A 17560-nucleotide genomic window follows, 5' to 3' on the forward strand; every position below is an offset into this window, starting at 1 on the left:
CGAGTTACTGTAATGCCGCAGCAATCTTGGTAGTGGCATTATTGTGATTGGCTGGCTATTTGACATCATCAGGGGTTATAAAAGGACATGCACAGCCAGGCCTGGCACACTGACACAATTGCACAGCTCTGTGTCAGTTCTTACTGTAACGAGAGTGTGCTTGTCTTGGCGTGTTAATGAATCATAGTTCTGTAGTGCTGATGCTAAACCATTATACTAACAGTAATTGTAAGGGTTAATTTTGTGCTTTGCTGTTTTTCAGATACATTCTGCATTTAGCCTAAGGAGGGAGAGAGTTGCAGGAACAGGGAGAGTGGCTGAACACAGTCTCTAGGCAGGGACTAGGGCTTTGCAGTCCGTTGGTAAATACACTGCTCAAAAAAAATAAAGGGAACACTCAAATAACACATACTAAATCTGAATGAATGAAATATTCTCATTGAATACTTTGTTCCTGTACAAAGTTGAATGTGCTGACAACAAAATCACACAAAAATCATCAATGGAAATCAAATTTATTAACCAATGGAAGCCTGGATTTGGAGTCACACACAAAATTATAGTGGAGTATAATGTCCTTAAAACAAGTCAAAATAATGCTCAGTATTGTGTGTGGCCTCCACATGCCTCTCAGTATTGTGTGTGGCCTCCACATGCCTGTATGACCTCCCTACAACGCATGGTCATGCTCCTGTTGAGGCGGCGGATGGTCACCTGAGGGATCTCCTCCCAGACCTGGACTAAAGCATCCACCAACTGGACAGTCTGTGGTGCAACGTGACGTTGGTGGATGGAGCAAGACATGATGTCCCAGATGTGCTCAATCGGATTCAGGTCTGGGGAACGGTCGGGCCAGTCCATAGCTTCAATGCCTTTATCTTGCAGGAACTGCTGACACACTTCAGCCACATGAGGTCTGGCATTGTCCTGCATTAGGAGGAAGCCAGGGCCAACCACACCAGCATATGGTCTCACAAGGGGTCTGAGGATCTCATCTTGGTACCTAATGGCAGTCAGGCTACCTCTGGCGAGCACATGGACGGCTGTGCGGCCCTCCAAAGAAATGCCACCCCACACCATTACTGACCCACTGCCAAACCGGTCATGCTGGAGGATGTTGCAGGCAGCAGATCGCTCTCGACGGCGTCTCCAGACTCTGTCACATGTGCTCAGTGTGAACCTGCTTTCATCTGTGCAGAGCACAGGGCACCAGTGGCGACTTTGCCAATCCTGGTGTTTTGTGGCAAATGCCAAGCGTCCTGCACGGTGTTGAGTTGTGAGCACAACCCCCATCTGTGGACGTTGGGCACTCAGACCAACCTTATGGAGTCAGTTTCTAACCGTTTGTGCAGACATGTGTTATGAATGGGTCACCGAGGAGGAACAACAAAAAGTTAAGTCCCAGAAAACCAGAGAGGTTGGTCACTATGCAGATTGCAGATCCCTGATCTTAACCACACAACTAACAGTAGCAGTGGAGCTTTCCTACGTTGTTCCTAGACGCCTCGTCACCGCCGGAGGACTACATAAACCTAAAGCAAGAAAAGGGAAAACTAACTGCCCCAGAGCAGACCCCAAAGGAAAAGACAGCCCCCACACATGTATTGACGGTGAAGTAAGATGAAAACACATACACAGGCAGGAAAATAGGCTGAGCAAACGATGGGGCCCATCTAACTAGAAAGGACAGGAAAGGAAAGCCACTGTCTGCAATCTGCCAAAAAATCCTACCAAAAATAATGTCCAACACGTCTGATAGCAAAATTAACCCTGAAGTCACTAGACTTCTCGCACTATATCAGCACTCTGAAATATTCTGAAACAGAGCAAAAAGAGGCCAATCTAATAAGGGACAAAAAGGCAAATTGGCAAATACAGATAAATAGGAGTGGAAATCAGCATAGCCCCAGCAGGGGCAAGCTGACCACACAAGAAACTGAATTGACCAACAAGCGCAAGTGTGAACATTAGCAAAAAACAAACTTAACTTAAGAAGACTGGAAGAGAGCTGAAGTCCAAGACCTGAGAAGCAGAATGAATCACCAGCAACAGGATAGGGCGTCGGCGGTCTTATATCCAGTCTGATACTCCAGAGATCCAATCGCTATCCTTCTCATCAGGTGGCAGATCACTACCACTCAAACCAACCTCACTACCTCCTGTCACCACAAGAGGGAGAACGGAAGGAGAACTCTCAAATGGAGGAGCAGAAAATGAGCTCATAACACACATGCACATTTGTGGCCTGCTGGAGGTCATTTTGCAAGGCTCTGGCAGTGCTTCTCCTGTTCCTCCTTGCGCAAAGGCGGAGGTAGCAGTCCTGCTGCTGGGTTGTTGCCCTCCTACGGCCCCCTCCACGTTTCCTGGTGTATTGGCCTGTCTCCTGGTAGCTCCTCCAGCCTCTGGACACTATGCTGACAGACACAGCAAACCTTCTTGCCACAGCTCACATTGATGTGCAATCCTGGATGAGCTGCACTACCTGAGCCACTTGTGTGGGTTGTAGATTCCGTCTCATGCTACCACGAGTGTGAAAGCACAACCAACATTCAAAAGTGACCGAAACATCAGCCAGAAAGCATTGGTACTGAGATGTGGTCTGTGGTCCCCACCTGCAGAACCACTCATTTATTGAGGGTGTCTTGATAATTGTCAATAATTTCCATCTGTTGTCTATTCCATTTGCACAACAGCATGTGAAATTGATTGTCAAGCAGTGTTGCTTCCAAGTGGACAGTTTGATTTCACAGAAGTTTGATTTACTTGGAGTGATATTCTGTTGTTTAAGTGTTCCCTTTATTTTTTTGAGCAGTGTATATAGCTGCGGCAGTTGAGCACATTTTTTAAGGTGAAAAAGTTGACTATATTGTCATCCATAGACTATTAAGTGCTTCATGGTGCATTTCTGTGGTATATATCACTCCAAAAAAGAGTTGAAACATTTTTCTGTATTCAATTACTCATCATTTGAGTTTTACATGCTCTGTGGACAACAAAGATATAGGAATCAAGCGAGACTCCCAAAGGAGTGACTGGAAGAATATCGTAGCCAGAGGAGGGCTGGTGCGACAGTGTAGGTTGTAGGATCCTTTGGTCCGGAACTGTCATTTTTCCAGAATCACCAAGGCCTGTCTATGGATGACCCTACTTATTTTTGCCTGGCTCTGCACTTTCTGCAAAGCCTTTATGAGTGTAGAAGTACATCAACATTGCGTTCAAAAAAATTTTCTGGATTCAATTACAGTTCAATACATTTATTGTTACATTACGGTGGTATGTAAAACTCAAAAATTGAAAAATATTTCTGGATTCAATTACTTACACAGAGTATTATGTCCTCATTGGTACATTTTAGTGTAATATAACACTCCAAAAAAAGTTAAAAAAAATTTCTGGATTGAATTAGTAATTCATACAGTGTAACATGCTTAATGGGCGACAAGGATGGTAGAATCCTGCGAGACTCCCAAGGGAAGCACCTGGAGAAATATCGGCGCAAGACCAAGGTGCCATGACAGAGGAGGTGGCAGTAGTCTTTGATCCAGAACTGGACGCTTTCCAGAACCACCAAGGCCCGAACCCAGGCCGTAGCCTTCACCACTGGGGTTCTTGCAAGCTGCAGGCAGGAGAGACAGGATCCAGCAACTAGTGAGCGGATTGCGGGGCCTAGGCTGGTCGGGAAAAGGAGGCGAGCCAGGACCAGGTGCAAAGAAATGGTACAGGCCCCGCTGGCCGCAAGGTACTGAAAGCTTGCATCCCAGGGGAAGGTAGTTACTTATGACCAGCAGTGGAGATGGAGTCCATAATAGAGTTTGGGACCCTTCGTCACATCTCTTTCACTCAGCAGGCAGTAGAGACGGAATACTTGCCTCAAAGGCTACAAGAACTGATGGCTACAACCAGAGTCACGTTCCTTAAAACGGAGTCAACATCGTTAGTATACGGTGAGTGTGATCCGAGAAGAAAGGGAACAGGATGAATACTTTTTGAGAAATGAACAGGCCGGAGAAAGGTTCCCCAAGGTAGCTCAAGAAGGGGCTACCACCCCCGGGAGATCATACTGTCCTTTAGGTTCTCCACCTCCTATGTGTGGAGCAAGTGATGGTGCAGGTGTCACAGGAGGATGTTGCCCATTTCTGCATGTCATAATTTTTTCCTGGCTTTGCACTTTCTGCAAAGCGTTTGAGTGTAGGAGTGTATTGTCATACAGTATATACTGTAGAACTTGCTTTATGTGAAATTTTGTTGGTTTGAAATATAAACAAAAAACGGGCTGTACAGGTGTACAAATCTGGTCCCTCGTTACTCGGTACCCGAGCCGTCACTATTTCTCAAGTTGTGGTGTCCTCGCTTAGTACCAGCACATGTCCAACAACATCGCCCATGACCTTATCAACATGGTTACTGGGATTGTCCACTTAAGGACCGACATGTGGACAAGACCTTGTGGCCAGGGACGCTACACTGGGTGAACAATGTGGAGGCTGGGGCACAGTCCCAGCCTGGCATGGATGATTGCTGGACCTACTTTTATCAGGGTTGTCTCCACCTCCTACTCATCCTCCATCTCCAATGTGCTATCTCAAGCAGGTCGTACACATCAGCCCGGAAGCTCTGCAGCACTGCCTTAGCGAAGTGACAACAGGCTCTACTGAAGCTAAAATTGTCTAAAAGACAAATCACACACCGCAGCAGTTATTGAAAGGAATGACAGACCAGACAGAACTGTGGCTCTCGCCACTGAACCTCCGACCAGGCATGGTCTTGGGCCGTAACCTGGTGGCTGCTGTGAAGTCTGCCAAGCTCACACACATATCAAACTTGGCCCAAGTGCTCTACTTGGTAGTTACGTGGTTTCTGAAAACATTCCCAGATTTGCCAGAGCTTCTGGTCACGGTATGCTATGTCAGTGCCCATTTCCACAAAAGTCAGGTGCAGCTGCCGCCACTTTGGCAGTGCTGCAGCAGAGCATGCGAGTGCCAGCTTGCCGACCGCTGTGCGACGTACCCACGCACTGGAACTCCACACTGCACTGCTGGAAAAGGTTTTGTGAGCAGCAGAGGCCAGTTGAGGAATACCAGCTCCCCGAGTACACACCCATCGGTATTCTGGTCAGTCTCCACACATAACAACTGAGGAGTGGGCATGAATGTGACATTTGTGCGGTTCTCCCAAGACTTTGAGGACTCGACAAAGATGGTGAGCGGCGATGATGCCATCATCAGCTAAATGATCCTGCCTCTGTGCCTACTTAAACAGTCGCTCCTGAGAATTAAACATGAAGATTTACATGTGAACCAGGTGGAGACGGAGGAAGGCATGAGACAGGGAGATACTAACTAGCCTCATCTCAACTGCTCAGCGCAGATTGGTAACAATGAGGAGGTGGAGGCTGAGGAAGAGGAGTAACAGGAGATGGCTAAAAGGCTAGTAGCAGAGGAAAAAAATTGGCTGTAGAAAAATGGCGCCAGCGCTTGTGCAATAGCATCTGTCGGTAAGAGATAGATGCTACTGGGCAGGCGCCGCTGCCATTTTGCTAGATATCAATTTTTTTTTCTAAACCTACAATTTATATGCATTATGTAAACTAGCAGGCAGGTCACTAAATGATCAGTGAAATGTCATAAGCCCTTATGGATGCATATGTGAGCACAGCACCACATAAATTCCCACCCATAGCCCGCCCAAAGCACAAAAATCTCATTAACTGAAAACTGCAAATACAAATTAAACAAAATCCACAAGATGGATTTCATTACCCAAGGTAACATTTTAAATCGGTATAGCAGCGCGCCAACCTGACAGTGGCTGTAGCTTACGTAGTAAAATCCTGGTGACAGGTTCATTTTAACTCTCGGGCATGGTGTTCAATACAGCTTCACCGGTTGCCACTAGAATCCTGCTCCACTCCTCCATGACATCACAGAGCTGGTGAATGTTGGAGACCTTCCGCTACCTCTACCTTCCTTTGAGGATGCCCCACAGATGCCCACTTTTATTTAGGTCTGGAGATAGATCTCTCAGTCCAGCACCTTTACCCTTAGTTTCTTTATCAATGCAGTGGTTGTCTTGTAGGCGTGTTTGGGGTCATTATAATGTTGGAATATTGTCCTGTGGCCCAGTTTCTGAAGAGATCATGCTCTGCTTCAGTTTGTCATAGTACTTCTGGGCACTCAAGGTTTCCTCAATGAAGTGTAGCTCCCTACAGCCGGCAGCATTCACGCAGCCCCAAACACACCCACCACCATGCTTGACTGTAGGCAAGACAATTGTATTTGTACTCCTCACCTGTTCGTGGCCACACACACTTGACACCATCTGAACCAAATAACTTCAGTACTCATACGTCTCTTTTGAAAAGACCACCTCTGGTTATGACGCCGAGCACGTGCAGTCAAGTTCTTTGGTCGATGAGGGTGAGGCCAATTCTGAGTGGAAACTGTCAGGTGGTGGGCAATCTTCTTATAGCCTAGGCCATTTTTAAGCAGAGCAATAAGGCTGGAGTCACACTAACCTGCGCAAAATACGGTCAGTATTTTACAGGCTTAATACGGACGACAGACCCCTAAACAGTGCTCCGTATGTCATCCGTAATCAAGGTGTGGTCGCGTATTTTGCGCATGTCAGCATCCGTATGTAATCCGTATGGCATCCGTATGGTGAGATTTTCTCGCAGGCTTGCAAAATGGACATATAATGGAGCCCTATGACAGTTTTAATAAAGAAATGAAAGAATAGATATAGACACATAGAATACACATATATATATATATATATATATATATGTATTCTATGTGTCTATATCTATCCTTTCGTTTCTTTATTAAACCTGTCAGTGTGAGTTTACTGTATCGCGCACTGAATTGCCGGCTTTGCTAAAAGACACCGGGTGCGTATTTCTCGCAAGTCACACGTGTGGTCCGTGTGTAATCCGTATTTTTTGCGCACCCATAGACTTGCATTGGCATATTACGGGCGTAGTACGCTGACAATCGCTGCATGCTGCGAGTGGCACGGAGCGTAGGATACTGAGGAGAAATATACGGCTGGTGCGAGTGACCCCATAGAGAATCATTGGTCCGTGTCTAATGCGTGCTTTTTGCGCCTCTCACTCGGCCGTATTCCTCGCCAGTGTGACTCCAGCCTAATTCTGTTTTTCCGATCGTCAGAGTTATTTGCCATGAGATGCCATGTTGAACTTCCAAATTTAACACACCTGTGACCTTGTAACACTGAGTCACATGACATCAGGGAGGGAAAATGGCTGAGAGCACAATTTGGCCATTTTCACTTAGGGGTGTATTCACTTTAGTTGTCATTGGTTCAGATATTAATGGCTGTGTGTTATGTTATTTAGAAGGCACACCAAATTTTCACTGTTATACAAGCTGTACACTGACTACTTTACATTGTATTAAAGTGCCATATTTCAGTTTTCTCCCATGAAAAGATATAATACAATATTTACAAAAATGTGAGGGTGTTGACTTTTTTTTGTGATATACTGTAAAAAGTATATCACAATACATTATTGCCCAAGCAAACAATGCAACATTCATGTATTATACCGTTCAGGAATAATCTCCTAATGATAACGCACATGTATGTCATATTGTGGGATTGGGTGAATTTCGTCATTTTCTTTAACTCTTCAGGCTTTGGAAAATGGAAAACATTGCTTGACATAACAACAGCAAGATTCATAAGTTCCCATTAAACCCTGCTTTTTACTTCTTAATGGTGAATGGTACGTACCTGGAACTGGGAAGTTTTTGAGGAGTGTTTTTTCATGGCCTCAATCTTTCCTTCTAAAGCCACTATAGAGTCTTCTATCTTTTCTACAGTCATCATAGTGGTTTCAATTTCATGCTAAGGTGAAAGCACAAGTTTTACAATATGTACGATGATCCATTTCTGCAGTCATTAGATCTGTCTGTATGTCATTATAATTTTTGGTGAGGATCAGGGAAGTCACCCTCCACCACCACACTCAGCCAACAGCACATCGGTTGTACACCAGAGCAATATGCCACAGTTAAATGTTCATGATCCAGATAAGTTACCGATCAATTACCACCAGCAGTGAAAGGGATAAACCTAAAGAAACAATTCAGAAAATGCAGCACCTACCTTCAGAGACTCCAGGGTGTCTTCATACACCATCATCTTACGCTGCTCTTCCAGAATGTCTTTGGTCAGATTTTTCAATTTGTGTACTTTAGTTACCGGCAACCTGATTTTCTTACAGAACTTTAGAAGCCTAAACCAACCATCAAACACTAAGCTGTAAATACCAGCAAGATTTTATGAGAACTTGCACCACATTCATAAAATACATACACTAGCTCTAAAAATAAGTACATTTGGGAAATTATGTCCCATTTTAGGAGGGACTTTCCCTAAACACTGTCACAAGTAGAGGTCAGTGGCTGTTCCCTAAAGAGGTCATCAATATACAGGGTGGGCCATTTATATGGATACACCTAAATAAAATGGGAATGGTTGGTGATATCAACTTCCTGTTTGTGGCACATTAGTATACGGGAGGGGGGAAACTTTTCAAGATGGGTGGTGACCATGGCGGCCATTTTGAAGTTGGCCATTTTGGATCCAACTTTATTTTTTCCAGTGGGAAGAGGGGGGTCATGTGACACATCAAACATATTGAGAATTTCACAAGAAAAACAATGGTGTGCTTGGTTTTAACATAACTTTATTCTTTCATGAGTTATTTGCAAGCTTATGACCACTTATAAAATGTCTTCAAAATGCTGCCCATTGTGTTGGATTGTCAATGCAACCCTCTTCTCCCACTGACAGCAACACCGCAGAAGAAATGCTAGTCTAAGGGGGTCAGATTCCTTGTAGGAATGCTTGGACCTGACACCCATAATGTGGTGGTGCACCATCTTGCTGGAAAAACTCAGGGAACGTGCCTTCTTCAGTGCATAAAGAGGGCAACACATCATCATGTAGCAATTTAAGATATCCAGTGGCATTGATGAAGAATGGCCCCACTGTCTTTGTACCCCATATATCTCACTATACCATCAATTATGGGTGTCAGGTCTGAGCATTCCTACATGAACAGCTTCCTGGAAAGCGTATTGGTCGTCGTGGGCCAGTTGAATGGCCACCAAGGTCTCCCGATCTGACCCCCTTAGACTTTTATCTTTGGGGTCATCTGAAGGCAATTGTCTATGATGTGAAGATGCGAGATTTGCAGCATCTGAAACAAAGGATACTGGAAGTCTGTGCTAGCATTTCTTCTGTGGTGTTGCTATCAGTGTAACAAGAGTGGGAGAAGAGGTTGCATTGACAAGCCAACACAATGGGCAGCACTTTGAAAACATTTTATAAGTGGACATAAACTTGTAAATAACTCATGAAAGAATAAAGTTAAAACCAAGCACACCATTGTTTTTCTTGTGAAATTCTCAATAAGTTCTCTTCCCATTGAAAAAAATAAAGTTGGATCCAAAATGGCCACCATGGTCACCACCCATCTTGAAAAGTTTCCCACCTCCCATATACTAATGTGCCACAAACAGGAAGTTGATATTAGGGCTTTTTCACATTTCCGTTTTTTTGACGGTAGTCCAAATCCGCCAGAATGTGAAAAAACAGATCCGTTTCCGTTGTTGCACAAACAGATGCCAACAGATCCGTTTTTTGACGAATCCGCTTTATCAGGCAGTGCTGGAAATTTAAAGTCTGGATAAAAGAAGAGAGAGAGAGAGAGATTTTTTTCTGCCGCCAGAACGGAATTTGGCGTTAAATTTCTGGTAAGGAAATTCTTCTGGGCATGCTCAGTGTAAAAAAGCGTATCCGTTCCCGGATTCCGTCAATTAACGGTTGGCAACGGATCCGCCACCCATAGGCGACTATTATAACGATTGGCGGATCCGTTGCTATCCGCTATTTTGACGCAGACAAAAAACGTTTCATTGTCCGTCCACTCAAGTCAGCGGACGGCAAAATTTTGGCGGATCCGTCAAAAAACGAATCCAACGGATGACCATCTGTCAAAATCCGCCGCTAATGCAAATCAATGGGAAAAAAACGGATCCGCCAAAAAAATGGCGGATCTGTTTTTTTTGCAAAACGGCGGATTTTGACTGATGGCAACAAACGGAAATGTGAAACAGGCCTTACCAACCATTCACATTTTATTTAGGTGTATCCATATAAATGGCCCACACTGTATGTATATATATATTTTTTACTTCATTACAGAAATTTCAGTGAACCCAGCGATATGAGCTAACCATCTAACGTGTATGGAGCAGCCTGCCTCTTCTGCGATAGATGAAGTGAAGAGAGAAGGGTCAGGACTATTGAAATTCACATGCCAGGACATTTTGTGCTTCCTAATATAAGACAAAAGTTTAACAATGGCTTTATTCTCTCTCCAAACACAAAACTCAAACTGCTCAGTCGTTTAAGTGTATTGCGAGAAATCTGTTGGCTAAACCGAGCAGTCTACTCGTCAATCTCCCCCAAATTTTTGAATGGCCTTTTCTCAAGAATCCTTTCAAGGCTGCAGTTATCCCGGTTGCTTGTGCACCTTTTTCTATCACATTTTGTCATTCCACTCAACTTTCCATCAATATGCTTTGATACAGCACTCTGAACAGCCAGCTTCTTTAGCAATGGCCTTTTGTGGCTTACCCTCCTTGTGGAGTGTGTCAATGACTGCCTTCTGGATATCTGTCAAGTCAGCAGTCTTCCCCATGATTGTGGAGCCTACTGAAACAGACTAAGGGCTCATTCTCACTTGCGAGAGACTCGTCTGATTCTCGTGCGAGTCTCTCGCATGAACACCCGGCACTGTGACCGGAGCGTGCGGCTGCATAGAAATACATGTAGCCGCACGTTCCGGTCCCAGTGCCGGCGGCAGTGCCAGGTTTTCATTGCGAGAGACTCGCACGAGAATCGTGCAAGTCTCACGCAAGTGAGTATGAGTCCTAAGGGACCTTTTTAAAAGTTTAGGAAGCCTTTGCAGCTGTTTTTGTTAATTATTGTAATTTACCGAGATAATAACTTTTGGGTTTTCTTTGGCTCTAAGCCATAATCATCAACATAAACAGAAATAAACACCTGAAATAGATCACTCTGTAATGACTCTATATAATATATGAGGCACAAATGATTAACACCATCCTTTAAAACACAGATCAAACGGATGGCAGCCACAACCGAGTTGCCCCAAGAAGCACAATGGATATTACCTTTGCTTAAGATGAGAGAGAGGATGTTGTGGAGATTTAATAGTTGCAATTTTTTTCCTGATCAATACTGACCTAAGACACAATAAGTAAAATTTGCAGTTAAAAGGCCCTTGTAAAAAGCAATTAGTTTTGTAAAAACATTTCAATAGGCCATCCTGAATATATAAGAATGTACTCATCAAGAACCTTCAATGATGCTGAAGAACAGTGGATTAGTGGAATTTAGAAATTGTAGGAACTAATAGTTGAACACATTATGTCACACAATTGATGCAGTGCCGGTTCCTTCATATAACACATATAACAGGCCTTGTCAACTTCCAATGTGTTCTGGTTCTGTTACAGTGGTTATCATGTTAAAGGGAATCCGTAAGCAGGTTTTTACTAAGTAATATGACAGCAGCATGATTCCACTGATGTATCACTTAGTTTACTGGGTGCAGCACTTGTGATAGAATTAGTTTTCTCTGCTGCAGATATAGCGTTTTTTCGCCGCAAAAACGCATAAAATAAGCAACCCACTGAATTCAATGGCACTCTGCACATGCTGTGCTAATGCTGCGTATTTTTCCGTGACAGAATCGCATCGCGGAAAAATACGCAGCATGCTCATTCTTTCTGCGGAATGGCGAGAATGCTGCACACATAGGAATGCATTGTTCCGCTTACTTTCCGCATGTGGCTATGCCCACCATGCGCAAAGTAAGCGGAAAATGTGCGGATGGTACCCAGAAACTAGAGGAGAGGAGACTCTCCTCCAGTCCCTGTGTACCATATCCCTGTAAAAAATAGAATTAAAATAAAAAATCGTGTTATTCTCGCGAGACCGCTACGTCATCAAAGGTCATTGTCGCAAGGCATCGCTGGGAACGGGACTTGCCAGGAGCATCGCTGAGGCCTGGGGACGCTGCGTGGGACGCCGGAAGATGAGAATAACACGATTTTTAATTTTTTTAATTATTTTTAACATTGTTTTACTACTGATGCTGAATAGGCAGCCTCAATAGTAAAAAGTTGGTCACACTAGTCAAACACTATGTTTGACAAGTGTGACCAACCTGTTAATCAGTTTTCCAAGCGATGCTACAGATCGCTTGGAAAACGCTAGTATTCTGCAAGCTAATTACGCTTGCAAAATGCTAGATTTTCGCGGGAAATACGCATCTGGATTTCTCGCGGCAGTGAGTTGCGGAATTCCCGTGGAGATTTCCGCGGGAATTCCGGAAGAGTGCACATAGCCTAATACTGATGGCCACTATCTATTATTTTTTTTCAAAACTACACCACCTGGCCTTACCCTCAATGTCAGTGCTGAGTAATGCTGGAACACATGAAAAGGCATCACTATACTTGGGAGACAAAATATTCATGCTGATGATCAATTTGTGGTAGTGGGGATCTCACCGAGGTCATGGCAGTTCAACCCGGCTGGGAACGTAGCCTCAGTGACTGGAGGTAACCTCGATGACGTCACTGCTAGTCGCTGAAGCTGCGCTCTCAGCAGCTCAATGTCTCCAGGGTTTCAGCCTGAAGGGTTGCATCATGCCACCGTTCAGTTTCAAAACCAGATGTCGCAAAGATGGATTATGGTGGGAGATACCACAGCAAGGGCGGTGCTAGTGCAAAATTCAAAAAAAGGAGGCGCATACAAACACGGAGGGACCACAACAGCTGATGTGGCCCTCCAGCAGCAGATCTCCACCATAACAGTGTCAGCAGACATGCAGACATATTATTAAATATTGTACCACATTTTTTCTTGCTTTAAATTCACTTTTCCCTATTTTCCTTCTCTAAAACTTAGGTGCGTCTTATGGTCTGGTGCGTCTTAGGCTAGTTTCACACTAGCGTATTTTACATGCAGCGCACGGCGCCGCTAAGCCCCGCCCCCTGCCTGCTCCATGCCCGCCCCGTCCAATCATCTCCTCCTACTATCGCACACGGCCGCATGCGATCTGCGCACCCTATCTTTGGCATAGGGTGCGCAGACCGTGCGCTAGGATTTTTGCGTGTGCTGCGCACTTTTGAAAATGCAACATGGTGCGTTCGGCGCACCTTCAAAAGTGCGCAGCGCACGCAAAAATCCTACTAGCGCACAGCCAGCGCACGGTCTGCACACTCTATGCCAAAGATAGGGTGCGCAGATCGCATGCGGCCGTGCGATAGTAGGAGGAGATGACCGGACAGGGCGGGCATGGAGCGGGCAGGGGGCGGGGCTTAGGGGCGCCATGCGCTGCATGTAAAATACGCTAGTGTGAAACTAGACTTATAGTCCAGAAAATACTGTATAATTGGATCAAATTGTCAGACCTACAACCATCTTTAGGAAATATGGCTAAGTGCACAGTATAGAATATTTATAAAGAAATATAACTTACATCTCTGCAACGTTCAAACAAGCCTCAATGTACTGTAAAACGGCAATGTGAAGGGTACGTGCATTTTTCCTTTTTATCAGCCACACATCCTTGCCATTAGTTGAACTACTACCTGTAGGCAGATCACATATGTCAGTGTGAAACCAAAACTTAACACCAGTGAATACATACAACCTAAGTAGCTGTGCCAGAAATGACGTGTTTTGTGATTTACTTTGTCTTCTCCCAGATGTTTGTTCTCCTGAGCCTTTCGTCTTACGCTTTTTGACCTGTGGACAAAAAAGAAGTTCTGATTTCACTCAATGAACTAGTGACACCTATTAATCCGTCCAGTGTAGCAAGATGCAGTCCAGTGACAGAATCAATGCCCGCAGCAGGGGGCACTGTGTGCAAGGATACCAGTTCAAAGCAATTGTCCTTTTAAAAGGAACCGGACAGCGGATAATTACTGCCAGATCAATAGGCAGAATGTATCAGGCACTGGTTGTATGATTTCAGTCATGTATGTTTGACTCAAAAACAATGCAGTGTTTCAGAGAAAAACACTTTAAGGCTATGTGCCCACGTTGCGTGTTAAAACGCACACCGAAAACCGGACTCCTTCCCAGAAATCGCGCATTTTTTTCCGCGCGATTCACCGCAATTTCACAACGATTCTGTTCGCGATTTTGCCGCGATTTTCTCAAGCACTTTCCAAGTGATTTGAAGCATCGCTTGGAAAGTGATTGACAGGTTGGTCACACTCGTCAAACATAGTGTCTGACAAGTGTGAGCAGCTTTTTACTATTGAGGCCGCCTATGCGGCATCAATAGTAAAAGATAGAATGTTAAAAATGATAAAAAAATAAAAAAAATCGGTGTATATTTACCTTCCGGCGTCACGCGCTGCATTCCTGGCCTCAGCGTTCCCAGCGATGCCTTGCGAGACCTGTGATGACGTTGGTCTCGCATTACTATAGCGATCTTGCGAGACCGCTAGAGTCACGCGTGACTACGTCATCACAGGACCTTTCCGCAAGGCATTACTGGGAACGCTTAGGCCGGGAATGCAGCGCGGGACGTCGGAAGGTAAATATACCCCAATTTTTTATTTTTATTCTTTTTTTTACAGGGGTATGGTACCCAGGGCCTGGAGGACAGTCTCCTCTCCTCCACACCGTGGGTACCAACCGCACATGAGACGCTTAACTTCCCGCATGGTGGGCATAGCCACATGCGGGAAGTAAGCGATTCTCATGCATTCCTATGGGTGCGGAATCAAGGCAATTCTTTGCGATTCCGCACAAAAGAATGACCATGCTGCGATTTTTTCCGCGATGCGATTCAGCCGCGGAAAAAAGGGCAGCATTAGCACAGCATGTGCGGAATGCCATAGGAATGCATAGGGGTCGTTCTGTACACGTTTTCGCGCGAAAATCGCTGCAAAAACGCTTAAAAATCGCTACGTATGCACACAGCCTAAAAGCTTCAAGGGTGACTAGCTGAAAAGGTCCCTGGTGGCTCTCTCTCCCTGTATGCATGTATAGCTGGAGACTTAAGTCATTGACAGTCGATGGGGATAAGTAGCAAAGGGCAAGCCTATCCGACTTGTCACCCATGTGGCTTTGTTCCCAGCAGCTTTTAACCCCTTCATGACCCAGCCTATTTTGACCTTAATGACCTGGCCATTTTTCGCAATTCTGACCAGTGTCCCTTGAGGCAATAACTCAGGAATGCTTCAACGCATCCTAGCGATTCTGAGATTGTTTTTTTGTGACATAGTGGGCTTCATGTTAGTTGTAAATTTAGGTCGATAATTTTTGCATTTATTTGTGAAAAAAAATGAAAATTTGGGGAAAATTTTGAAAACTTCGCAATTTTCAAATTTTGAATTTTTATTCTGTTAAACCAGAGTTATGTGACACAAAATAGTTAATAAATAACATTTTCCAAATGTCTACCTTACATCAGCACAATTTTGGAAACAAATTGTTTTTTTTGTTAGGAAATTATAAGGGTTAAAAGTTGACCAGCGATTTCTCATTTTTATAACAAAATTTACAAAACCATTTTTTTAGGGACCACCTCACATTTGAAGTCACTTTGAGGGGTCTATATGGCAGAAAATACCCAAAAATGACACCATTCTAAAAACTGCACCCCTCAAGCTACATTCAAGAAGATTATTAACCCTTCAGGTGCTTCACAGGAACTAAAGCAACGTGGAAGGAAAAAGCCGGATTACTTACCGGTAATGCTCTTTTAATGAGTCCACGACAGCACCCACTGGAGGTATCGGATCCGCCCATTTGGAACAGGAAACCCTACAGGAAAGATAAAAGGGGCGGTCCGCCTTTCCTCCTCAGTTTTACGTTTCAGAGTACCAGAAGGACCGCCAAGGATTAGGCAATGTTCTCTTATTTTAACATCTTTCTTATCCATTATTTGGTTAATATACTTTAACTATTGATATCTTTAGGGGGGAAAGTGAGCGGGTGCTGTCGTGGACTCATTAAAAGAGCATTACCGGTAAGTAATCCGGCTTTTTACTCTTCGCCACGACAGCACCCACTGGAGAGATTCCACAGACCATCACCTGGGTGGGACCACCGTGCCAAGGATAGTCCTGCCAAAGCTTAAGTCAGAGGTTGATGAAAGATCAAGTCTGTAGTGCTTATAGAAGGTAGAAGGGGATGACCAAACTGCCGCCTTACATATAGTTTCAATCGGAACATCTCCCTTTTCCGCCCAAGAGGTTGCCATTGCCCTGGTGGAATGCGCCCTGATGTTCCCTGGAGGATCTTCGTTTTTTGCGGAGTAGGCTAAACGAATGGCCTCTCTGATCCACCGGGAAATGGTGCTCTTCGTGACTCCATACCCCTTCTTACAGCCCTGAAATGAAACAACTAGGGCCCTGCTCTGCCTCCAACTGTTGGACCTCTCAATACATTTTAGGACAGTTCTTTTGACGTCCAGAGTATGGAACTTCTGCTCTTCCGGAGTAGAGGGATTTTTATAGAAGGTTGGGAGGAGTATCTCCTGAGATCTATGGTATTTTGTTGCCACTTTTGGCAGGTAGGCAGGGTCTGGTTTTAATACTAATCTGTCTTGGTATTCTTGGAAAAAAGGTGGATCTATTGACAAGGCTTGGATATCACCCACTCTTCTAGCTGAGGTTAGTGATACTAAGAGGGCCATTTTAAGTGCTAAGTATTTGAAGGGTATTGTGTCGATCGGCTCAAAGGGGTCTACCGTTAGGGCGTCTAAGACCAGATTTAGATCCCATGTAGGGACGGAGGGTATGTGGATTGGAGCTATTCGTTCACATGCTGTAATAAAACGAGTTATCCACTTGTTGCCTGCTATATTATGGCCATATAGTGCTCCTAATGCCGATATTTGTACTCTCAGTGTATTTACTGCTAAGCCTAAGTCTTTCCCCTTCTGCAGAAATTCCAAGATTGGGATTATCGGAACTTCTGCTGTATGAGGTACTGTATGGAATTGAAGAAATTTTTTCCATATTCTAGTGTAAATTTGGGTTGTGGACTGTTTTCTACTTTGTAGTAGTGTAGTAATTAAGGACTCCGAGAATCCTCTTGTCCTCAATAACTGCCTCTCAAATTCCACGCCGTCAAGTGCAAGCTGAGCACTTGAGGGTGGAAAAAGGGGCCTTGGGAGAGTAGATTGGCAGTCGGAAGGATCCAAGGATCTGTTATTGACATAATCTGCAGCCACGAAAACCACGGTCTTTTTGGCCAGAACGGTGCTATTAAGATTATTCTTGCTTTGTCGTCTCTGATCTTCCGAATTACTTGAGGTAGGAGGATCAATGGAGGGAACGCATACGCTAGGTTGAAATTCCATGGAACTAGAAAGGCGTCCAGTATGTTTGGGTGATCTGACGGAGATAGGGAGGCAAATGTTTTTATCTGCCTGTTCTCCCTTGTGGCGAAAAGATCCACCTCGGGT

At 44.5% G+C, this 17560-nt stretch overlaps 1 protein-coding gene across 5 annotated transcripts in view; it reads right to left on the reverse strand.

Moving 5' to 3' along the window:
• LOC141100081 (centromere protein Q-like) overlaps nucleotides 1–17560 on the reverse strand; it is a 67522-nt gene that overhangs the window by 25725 nt on the left and 24237 nt on the right. For 4 of the 5 annotated variants that reach the window (XR_012234597.1, XR_012234596.1, XM_073588285.1 and 1 more), the window contains 5 exons: nucleotides 13824–13878; nucleotides 13610–13721; nucleotides 11232–11303; nucleotides 8131–8260; nucleotides 7756–7869 (listed from right to left, as the gene is read on the reverse strand). Coding sequence is in view for 3 of the 5 variants with exons in the window: in XM_073588285.1 (XP_073444386.1) it covers nucleotides 7756–7869; nucleotides 8131–8260; nucleotides 11232–11303; nucleotides 13610–13721; nucleotides 13824–13878 (483 nt within the window). In the remaining 2 variants the exon portion in view is untranslated. Of the gene's footprint in view, nucleotides 1–7755; nucleotides 7870–8130; nucleotides 8261–11231; nucleotides 11304–13609; nucleotides 13722–13823; nucleotides 13879–15837; nucleotides 16043–17560 lie in introns of those variants that run through there. The other variant, XM_073588286.1, reaches the window with a different exon arrangement.

The sequence above is a fragment of the Dendrobates tinctorius genome, unplaced genomic scaffold (genome assembly GCF_039654945.1).
Source record: "Dendrobates tinctorius isolate UK_male_01 unplaced genomic scaffold, ASM3965494v1 ptg000103l, whole genome shotgun sequence".
NCBI classification, from domain to species: domain Eukaryota; kingdom Metazoa; phylum Chordata; class Amphibia; order Anura; family Dendrobatidae; genus Dendrobates; species Dendrobates tinctorius.